Source organism: Passer montanus, unplaced genomic scaffold (assembly GCF_014805655.1).
Source record: "Passer montanus isolate IOZ18808 unplaced genomic scaffold, ASM1480565v1 scaffold15, whole genome shotgun sequence".
In the NCBI taxonomy this organism is placed as follows: domain Eukaryota; kingdom Metazoa; phylum Chordata; class Aves; order Passeriformes; family Passeridae; genus Passer; species Passer montanus.
Genome location: NW_024362051.1, coordinates 10493033 through 10503136, shown reverse-complemented (window position 1 = coordinate 10503136; position 10104 = coordinate 10493033). Strand labels below are relative to the sequence as shown.

The 10104-nt window shown below is 45.1% G+C and overlaps 1 protein-coding gene across 1 annotated transcript; it reads left to right on the top strand.

Annotated features, from left to right (window-relative positions):
- Positions 1-7232: 7232 nt before the first annotated feature.
- MED7 (mediator complex subunit 7) lies at positions 7233-9181 on the top strand. Its single transcript, XM_039701405.1, has 2 exons — positions 7233-7367; positions 8221-9181. The coding sequence occupies exon 2, from the start codon at positions 8239-8241 to the stop codon at positions 8929-8931; it is 693 nt and encodes a 230-aa protein (XP_039557339.1). The 5' UTR covers positions 7233-7367; positions 8221-8238; the 3' UTR covers positions 8932-9181.
- Positions 9182-10104: the final 923 nt, after the last annotated feature.

Genomic DNA, 10104 nt, shown 5'->3' with positions numbered 1-10104 from the left:
ATGTTGTGGAAAAAAATAACACTTGAGGGACATGCAGTAGATGTGAATCAATGATTAAGGATAAATTAAAGGGGTGTGGCATGATTAAGCATCTGTCTCTTACTGGCTTATCTGGTAAATACAGTTATAAATGCATGCACCCAACATGGATGTACAGGATGAGTGTCCTGTTCAATGCTAATTAAGAATGTGCATTTTCCATAAAAACACAATTTAAATATAGCACTTAATGTACAGATTTGTAGAGACTTTGCTTAAGACAATGCAGTGTCATAGGACAGAAACGAGGCCAAACTGAAGCTGTTGCCAGCTGATGCTTATATAAAAATAAAAATAGATTTAAAAATAAATATGGTGGCCTTGCTGAAGAAAAGATGCAGCAGATATTGTAACATTTGTCGTGTTGAAGTCCAGTAAATCTGTACTTCATTTCTCAGCCGAGTGACTGAGTGCCAAGAAACTCTTGTGGTCAGATGACACAAGTGTGTGATCTCCCAAAAAAGCATCACTGCTGTCAAGGGGGATTTCATACCTATTTGTAGATTAGGATAAATGCTCAGGCCAAATTTCCCAATTCTTCTACAAGCCAGTCTGCCTCATACAGCACACACGTGTAAAATATGCAGAGTTTGATGTGAGTATTCTGGAATTGAGCCCTCTGTAAGCAGCAGTTATTTGGATAAATTCCAGACCTTGCACCTCCAAAATATAGGACCACTTTTGTGTGCTCATAAATTTCCTTATGCTCAAGAATTTGTTGGTTTAAATTATACTCTGAGATCCTTTCTTGTAATTAATTAACCAAAAAACGTGCAGTATGATGCCCTGATAAACCTATGGATTTCACTGTACCTGCAACAGTGAATTACCCTGAAAAAGGGTCTTGATCAACAAATATTTCACTTCAGTCAGTACAGCTGAGTTCATAATGACAATTTTTAACAGCATTGCATTTTTAGCTAGTAACAATAGCTAGGACTATGACTTTTTCTAATCTCTCCTTCACACTAAATGTACGCTATTGAGGACTTGGTGAAAAACCTTTGCAGCTTGGGCCAAAGCGGTTTGCAGTCTACTGGCAGAGATGTACACGTTGTCTTATCAGAAAATGGAATATAAATAGAAATACAAGGGCGTGACCTTACAGCTGTACAGATGAAGAAGAAGTGCAGGACAGCAGAGTTGAGAAGCCAGCACTGAAACCCCTGAGAAGAGAGGTGCTGCTGGAGATGGAGGATGTGGGGGAAGAGAAGATTAACCAATGTGGTGAGTAGTGGGGGGAGAGCTAAGAAATTCTTTGAACATAGTGACTGACAGCTTGATTTGTTCATGAGATAAGAGATGAGTTCTCAGAGGGGCACGGAGAAGGAGCAATTTGATCAAATTCACAGATAAGGGGCTTGGCAACTGCACTGGATTTGGTGTAAACATGGCATGATGTGACACCATGGCTGGCAGGAAGGGCTGAGAGGGGCCAGGAAAAACAGGGAAGAGAGAAACAAGGAGAAACTGAGAATACAGATTGATACAACACATGCAGAAAGATGCACAAGAAAATAGGAAAATAACTACAAGAAAATAATCACAGATTTTGGCCTGGAGTATAAGAACTAGCAGGACTGAGCAGGTAAGATCAGCCACTCTGAGTATTCCATGGTTTTAATGAAGGTGGGCCAGCTAAGAGAGTAAACAGGGAAAATACGAATGACCCTGAGCAAGGAAACAAGTCAACACAGCCAGATTTGGTTAAACACGGGATTTAATACAAACGTAGAGTTCATATAAACATGGGTGTTGGTTTCAGGGAGAGCTGCTAACTAGTTCTGTTTTGCAATAGCTTTATCAGCTGATAACTCTGCTGAACTGGGGAGGAAAGCAGTGGCTGATGTATCTTTGTATCACTCTTGCTAGAGATGCACCCCTTCATTTTTCTTTTTTCACTGTAATTCCAAACCCCATTCACAGCAAACTCACAAATGCTTGAGTGTAGCAAGCCAAAATGAGAAAGGAATGATAAATCTAAAGAATGTGTAGCCAGGTTGACACATGTAAACAAAAAAAATAAATGGTTCAAGAATTGTATTTATATTTAATGCAAATTTAGGAGAGAGTAATGTGTTTAAGTGTATTGAATTTCAAAGATCATTATTTCCTGACCGATTTTAAACTAACGTTCTTTGCTCCTTTCTAGATATTTGTCATTATCGATCTGGGTGAATAAGGGTTATAACCCTTACAAAGAAAGCCACAGGCATTAAAGTGCTTCAGGACCCTTCTACAGTTGAGTAGGATATATAAATATATATAAATATATAAATAAATATATATATAGGTAGAAAGGCACTACTTGCCCAGGACCAAGTTGGCTGCAGAGCTGGAATGTGTGAGGGTCTCTGCAGAGCTCCAGACACAAATTACTGAAAGGGCTCCTCAGGAGGGCTGGAACACCCCACCAACACGAGTACCTCATTTCTGGAACCTGACCTTGTAGGATGGTACACTTTTACACTCAATGTTCCTTTCAAGAATTTTGGCAGCACTTGATACTGCAAAGTACAGAAATTCTGTATCCTTTGTAGAACAGAATTAAACATAACTGTCCTGAATATCTTAAAACCACTGTAAGACTAAACTTGATGATGAGGGATGATAAATTTTTAAAGTGTCCTACATCTTCTCTGCTTCCAGTGCTTTTATAAAGCTTCCTACCATGTACCCTTTGACACTTTTCTGTCCATATGCAGGAAAATCTGAAATATTTTAAATTATTCAGATTGAAGTTTGAGCTGCTGTGTGCTCTAAATACTCCTCTGTGCTGGGCAAGTTGAGGTGGTAGATAAAGTTCTTCTTATCAACTGTAGCTTCAGTGGACTTTTTTTCTTTCAATCACCTTTGTTATTTCCTTGCTACCTCCTGTTTTATTTCTGATTTAAAAAAAAAAAGTTATTTTATGGATTGGATTTTTTTCATAGGGGTTTTACCCAGATTATGCAGCTCTCACTTTGATTACTGCAGACTGAAAATCTCCCCACCCGCACATCCTGCTCTGATACCAAGGTTTATGTCCTGAAGGCGGCACAGAAATTCATGAAGTTAAATATAGGTAATTTTTGTTTCTGTAAAAAAAACAGTCCGGAAGGCTGCAGCTCTCTCTTTACTCCCTTAAATTGACCTATATCCTTCTATCATGTGCAATATTTGGGTCAGGTTTGCTGCCTGGGTGCCAGCTCTTCCTTTACACCAGCTGCTAAATATGATTTTTACTCAACTTCTAAACTTCCATAATTCAACCCTATTTTGCTACTTAGCTTAGAGTGTGAAAAACTCTTATTTAGTTTACCCAGCTATCCTGCTTCTTTAGCAGTTCATTATCACCCCAATAAACACGGCTGCAGTGGACCCAGAGCACAAGACAGAAAGCTGCAGAAAAAGGGAAGAATTAGCCTGGTCTTTACCAGCCAGCTGCATCCAGCTTTCCTCCAGGTCTTACAACTGCACCTTTGAAGCCCCTCACACTGCTCCAGTGACCTAGGGAGTTGCAGAAGCACAGCAAGATTCTCCTATGAACTGTTGGGGAGCCCTGGGAAAGGGGATGTCTTGTTCTGAGCATCTGCTGGGAGGATGAAGTGAATTATCCATCATTTGTGGATTTGTGGATTTTACTCCCAGGACTGGCAGTAACATAGAGAACATGCTTTATACTGGAGAACTTGCGCAGGGTTAGGACAGGCTCTTCTCTGATGAAGGGACAATTATTCCTTTCCTCAGCTGTTCTCTCTCTGGCAAAAATGCAGAAAGGAAAACCTCATTTCATGGGGGTCATACCCAATCTGGGGTTTTGTTCCAGCTCCTTGTGTCAGTGCCTGGCTATCATGGGTCCTGTCTGCTTCTGTCTCCCTCTGAAGACAAAGGTGGGACTTGCACTGCTGGCAGAACGTGCTGCAGGTCCCAGGCTTTACCCTGGCAAATTGACACGTTTGCCATACCCAGGTCACTGATGGCTGGACAGGAATTTATTCTTTGTGCCATGCAGATGCATTTTTGGAGACGTGTTCATTTACATGTTTGAGTATGCACTTAAAACAGGCATGTGAGCAAGAAAACACCCAGCATTAATGTCTGGCTTAAAAATCAGGTCGGGGGGCTGCTTCCAGAGGCAATACTATAACTATGAACATAGGAAGGAGTGCTGGGTGAGTCCATCAAAACATGGTTGGATTTTGAGCCCTATCAGTTTCCTAACAGTAGTGAGATACCGGTTTTATTGCTAAATAACCATGAAAGCTCTGTTTTGAGCTTTGAATCTGTTTGATAACAGGCTGTAGAGCAAGAAAGAGTTCAGCTGTCATGCACTGCACTGTGTTGTGCCCCAGTTTTCACATGACGGGAACATTAAACTCCTTTCCTACATTAGCAGGTGTGCCAGTAGGCTGCAGCTGATATTTTAGTCTGAGGAGTCACGAAGAAAAGGTTGTACAGCACTGCACTGCAAATCCATTTACTCCCAAAGCCACAGCGGGAGACAGGGAGATGGGAATCAACCACAGCAGATGGAGACATAAAGCTTGGTTAAGTCTCCTTCACCCCCAACAGGCTCCTTTTCTCTCGCCCTCCTCCCTGGTATATCCTGCAACAAAGCCTGTAACAATCACCAAAAAAGGAAATTCCTGAGCTCACTGCTTAAGCAGGCTATAAGATATAACCCTAACCTATGCCCAACAAGAGCCTGGAACTGAGTTTGACTTTGTGGTTGTTTTTCAGACAACATGAGAAAAACACAAATTTATTTATTTATTTATTATTTATTTATTTATTTGTTATTTAGAGTGCAATAGCAGCAAGAAATGAAAGAAATCTGTTGTAGCACAGAAGAGAGCAGCACTGTTCTAAGAGCGTGCTTGAAAATGGGGTTTATATTTACTGTGCTTCTACAATGTTTGGATTCCAGTTCTGCTAAAATAACAGCATACTGCAATGGCACACACTGTACACACTGCTGCTGAATTAACAGAACTGGAGTGTTTGCTAATGAAACATGCCAATTTGCATAAAATTAGTTATGAGGAAAATGAAAATAAACTTAACGAAAGCTGTAAATTAAGATGTTGAGTCTTTGAGGCAGAGAATATCGTACTGCTTCACCATCTGCTGAAGGAGTGTCCAAGTTCATTCCCACAAGCTGGAGATGATGTAGGAATTGTGCTTCATTACCAGTGGTAGCCTTGTACTGGATATTATTTCAGAAAAGAGCTGGAATGCAGCAGGAAGCAAACTGTAGAGTGCTGCACTTGACATTCCCCATCACTCTTAATTTCTCATTTAGAAGCAGTGTAAGGAGCAGTGTCAGCAGCACCCTGTGGGCTGCAAAGGGTCATCCACAGGTCTTCTGGGAAGCAGCCCTGCCACCAAGAACAAGACTGATGTTATATCCCCTCTGTCCTGGCCACCATCATAGAGAAAATGAGTCAAGGAGATCACAGAGATCGAGGAAAAAACAAGAGCTTGGCTCTCTCTGTCTGCTCCTGTTTGAAGTCACAGCATTTTACATCCTTGCTGCACGGTTCACTGAGTGCAAGGCACTAGAGAATCAAGCTCAGCTCCTGTAAAAAGAATGTGAAATCAAGTCTGGAAAGTCCAATAAAACCAAAGGTGTGCTGGTACCTCCTACTACACGTGTTATCTCACACATCTCTGGAGGTGATGATTTTTATTCCTTGCCTGTCTTTCAGAGTATGATGTAACAAGATGATTTGAGACAAGATAAGAGCTTTCTGTCACACAAATGGAGAGGACAATTCCCCACCCCATGTTCCCAACCTTCTCCTTTCCTTTTGCCTATGCACGCTCCTCTCTCAAAAGCTCTCCCTGATGCTCACAGGGCACACAGCACAGTGTGTAAACTCATTAGAAAAGCTGAAAACTTCAGAAAAAATCCTGAAGTGATGTTTTTATGGGGTTTAGAGTTTCATCAGTTTGCTTTGCAATCCAGTGCCTGATGGTGGAGGCACAAGCAGTGACAAGAAAAGGCTGCACAGCCTGTGAGGGGCTGGAGGAGCAGGGAGGGAAGAAAGGAGAGAGGGATGAGGAAGCAGGAATAGGGGTGAAGGAATGAGATCACCTTTTCCAAAGCAGTGTTTTAGTTGCGGGATGGAACTGCATCCTTGTCTGAATTCAGCAAATTGCTTACAAATGAAAACAAATCAGCCTGTTTTGCAGCCAGGCTTGTACTCACTGAAAATTGTAAAGTGTAGCTCAGTTTGGAATATTTAAATATTCTACTCATTGTAAATTGAAAACTGTAGTTTAGTTTGGACTATATAAATATTCAGATATTCTGTACATCACTTCAGGCTTTCTTATCAAATAAATCCTACGATTCTGGATCTTCTTTGCATATTCCTAGAAATAATTAACAGGATCCAAAGTAATTATCATTCGATTGATTTTTTTTTTTTAGTAAATGATCGATCTGGAAGAGTGAATCTGTAAATGACACCGCGTGTGTGGTGATGGGTGCCTGTCACCAAGGCCATTGCTGCCATCTGCTGAGGGAGCGAGAACGGCACAGAACCGGCCAAGTGCCGAAAAATCCTTCTCTGCTGGACATTCAGAGAGAAAATCCTGCAGAAGCGATGCCAGCAAGCCCTGCTCCACCTGACCCGGTGAAAAACAGACATGCACCACGTTAACTTCAACTGCCCCTGGAAAAAAACTGAAAGGAAAGCAACGGAGCCCAACTGTTTGTCACAGTTATGGTCCGATTTAGCGTATTCTGCTGTCGGAAAGCTGCAAACACTTCCCAGGGGGACCTCAGACGTCTCTTCCAACCTAACTGATTCTGTGATTTTTGTGCTTTCTGTGCTTTCTGATTTCTGTGATGCTGTGTCTCCCTGACGAGCGCCGTCCCCGCTGTCCCAGCACCCCGAGGGACGCCGGGCTGGTCCCTCCCGCCCCGGCGGGTCCTGCCGCCTCACAGCGGCTTGTGGCGAGGGAGCTCCGCACCCTGAGGGGCCACGGACTGCTGAGGGGTCACAGAACCCTGAGGGGTCACAGAACGCTGAGGGGCGCAGAACACCGAGGGGTCACAGACCCCTGAAGGGCCACAGGCCGCTGAGGGGCCACAGACCCCTGAGGGTTCCCCGCGGCCCCAGGACGGAGCAACCCCAGCCCCGCCATGACGGGAGCCACGCCCCCCGCGTGGCCCCGCCCCCGAGCGAGCTGAGTGGAGGAGCGCCTGACTGCTTTGCACGACAGCCAATCAGAGCGCGGCACCACGAGGCCGCCAACCAATAGGGAGCGGGAGGAGAGGGCGGCCGGGCGGAAGCGGCGGCGGCGGCGCTGAGGAGCGCGGCGGGCGGAGCGCGCAGGTGAGGGCTGGTGAGGCCTCTGAGGGGTCCGTGCTCTCCGGCGGGGTGTGCTTTTGGCTCTTGTCTCTTCAGCACTGGTCTGCGAGCCCCGCCGTGGGGTTTGGGCCTCCCCAGAGCCCGGCTCGGCGCAGGGCGGCCGGTGTGGGCCCTGCCGGGTTTCTCTCGTGGGCGCGGGTGAAGAGGGGAGGCCGCACGAGGGCACTTGGTGATGCTGAGGGCCTTTGGTCTGGTCAGCCTGGAGAAGGGAGAGTGAGGGGGGATCCTACGGCCGGCTGCAGCTTCTCCCCGAGGGGCAGCGCCTGTCTCTGCCCGCTGTGACCGAGGGAACTGCTGGAGCTGAGGGGAGGGTTACGTGGATGTTAGGAAAAGGTTCTTTCTTCAGAATGTAATCGGGCACAGGTTCCCCAGGCTCTCCTTGGTCACAGCTCCAGGCTTGAAAGAGTTCAAGAAGCCTTTGGGACATGCTCTCAGGCACGGTGGGGGGATAGATGTCCTGTGCAGATCCTTGTGTATCCCAGCTTGGGATATTCTGTGATTCTGGGGGGTTTGCCCAGCAGCTCTCACCTAGGGAAGGAGGTCACCCCTCTCCCTTTGGCTGCCCAGTGTACAGGTTGGCTTTCATATTTAGGGACATAAGTGTTCTACATGCTTCTAATACAGTTAATTTTACTATAAGTAAACTTTAGTGAAAAGGTAATGTGGATTTGCCAGGAGTTTCCTGTGTTCTGCACACAGATTGATCTCTTCTGGCTCATTTTCTCACTGCCATCTCCCATATTTTGTCTTTGTTTACATTTATATTATAACCTTGTGGCATAAATTGTTAGCATTTGTTTCTTGGGTCATTCCCTAGGAATCTCATCTGGCAAAAATGGGTGAACCTCAGCAAGTGAGCGCCCTTCCTCCTCCTCCAATGCAGTACATCAAAGAATACACTGATGAAAATATCCGTAAAGGGCTGGCTCCAAAGCCTCCTCCGCCAGTGAAGGACAGCTACATGATGTTTGGGAACCAGTTCCAGTGTGACGACCTGATCATCCGGCCCCTGGAGAGCCAGGGCATCGAACGGCTGCACCCCATGCAGTTTGACCACAAGAAGGAGTTAAGGAAACTCAACATGTCCATCCTGGTCAACTTCCTGGACCTCTTGGACATCTTGATAAGGAGTCCGGGGAGTATAAAGCGAGAGGAGAAACTGGAAGACTTGAAGCTGCTTTTTGTCCACGTGCACCACCTGATAAACGAGTACCGGCCGCACCAGGCGCGGGAGACGCTGCGGGTGATGATGGAGGTGCAGAAGCGGCAGCGCCTGGAGACGGCCGAGCGCTTCCAGAAGCACCTGGAGAGGGTGGTGGAGATGATCCAGAACTGCCTGGCTTCCCTGCCCGACGATCTGCCTCACGCAGAGGGCGGGCTCAGGGTCAGCGTGGAGCCCTTGGACGCTGATGATGGCAGCAGCTGCGCTGGGCAGAGCGAGAAGCAGAGGGAGCGCTCTGCTGGCAAGAGGGATCAGGTTTTGGACAAAGATGCAGCGATGTGCAGCATTATTGATGAAATGACGTGAAGCAAACAGCTGGTTTTGTTAGTGCACCACAGTGAGAGACAAGGGGTTCTGAGGGTACACATTGTATTTTGTTTTGCTGTTGTACAAGCAGATGAAGTTGTGCACCTCTTGGAGATTGTGAGTGACTGGGCATGAAAATGTTTTAAAGTTTTGTGTTTTTTTTGTAAAAATAAAAAAATCTGTTTTTGTTAAGTATATCATGTAAGGTGGTAGGCACAGATTAAAATTGGATTTTCCTGTTGTACTTTCATTTGTCGCTGTTTGTTTTGGGTATGCCATTCTATAATTCTATATGCTGAGTCAAGAAGAAATTCCTACAGAAATGATGTTTTTTTCTTGCACAAACAACACACAGGAGCTTGGAAAACAGTCAGACAGAAGCTCAGATTACATCAAGGCATTCCTTATGGTCTGAGTTTGAGGTGAAATCTAAAGCAAGCGTGTTAACTGTTGTCCTGTAGCTCTCACATAATTTTATTGTGTGACCAGAATGGCTTCCCTGGGATCCTGGCAGAGCCAGCCTGCCCTGCCTTTCCTATTTTTGCAGAGCAGTTGCAGGATCTTATCAGACTTGTTCCTCTAGCAGCTCTCTGCAGTTTCTTCAGAAACCACAGGAGCTGAGAGGAAGCCTTTTCTTACGGAGTTCTGCTTCCAGCTGCTGCATGCAGAAATCTCCCTTCATCCCTCTATCACTTCTTTCCTACAAGTGTGTTACCAGTTTGTTTCTCAGCTACATTAATCCCTTGGTTTTCCTGATTTTCACTTAAAACACCTGTCAGTTGGTGCCTCTGTTCTCCCATAAGGTAGTCATGCAAGGCAAGGTTCCAATTTTAGCATCTTCCATTCTACTTGTAAATAACTCCTTAGTATTTAAATTCACCTGTATAAAACACTGTGGTTTAGCTGCTTCAGCAAAGGACATTTCGTGGCCCTTGATCACAGGTGCAATTCTCGTCCAAACAGCACAAAAAGACAAGATATCCTTGAGGAGAGTGTGGTGATCCAGGCACAGGGAGAGTGGCCAGGGAACAGCATTTCTCAAAAGCTGCATTTCAGCATTTTGTCAGTGTGAACCTTGAGTCACAGTTTCCAAACTACTTTTTCAAGTCTCTCTCTCCTGGATGTTTACACAAATGCACGTGGCATTTTTAAATATGAAGCAAGACTGGCATT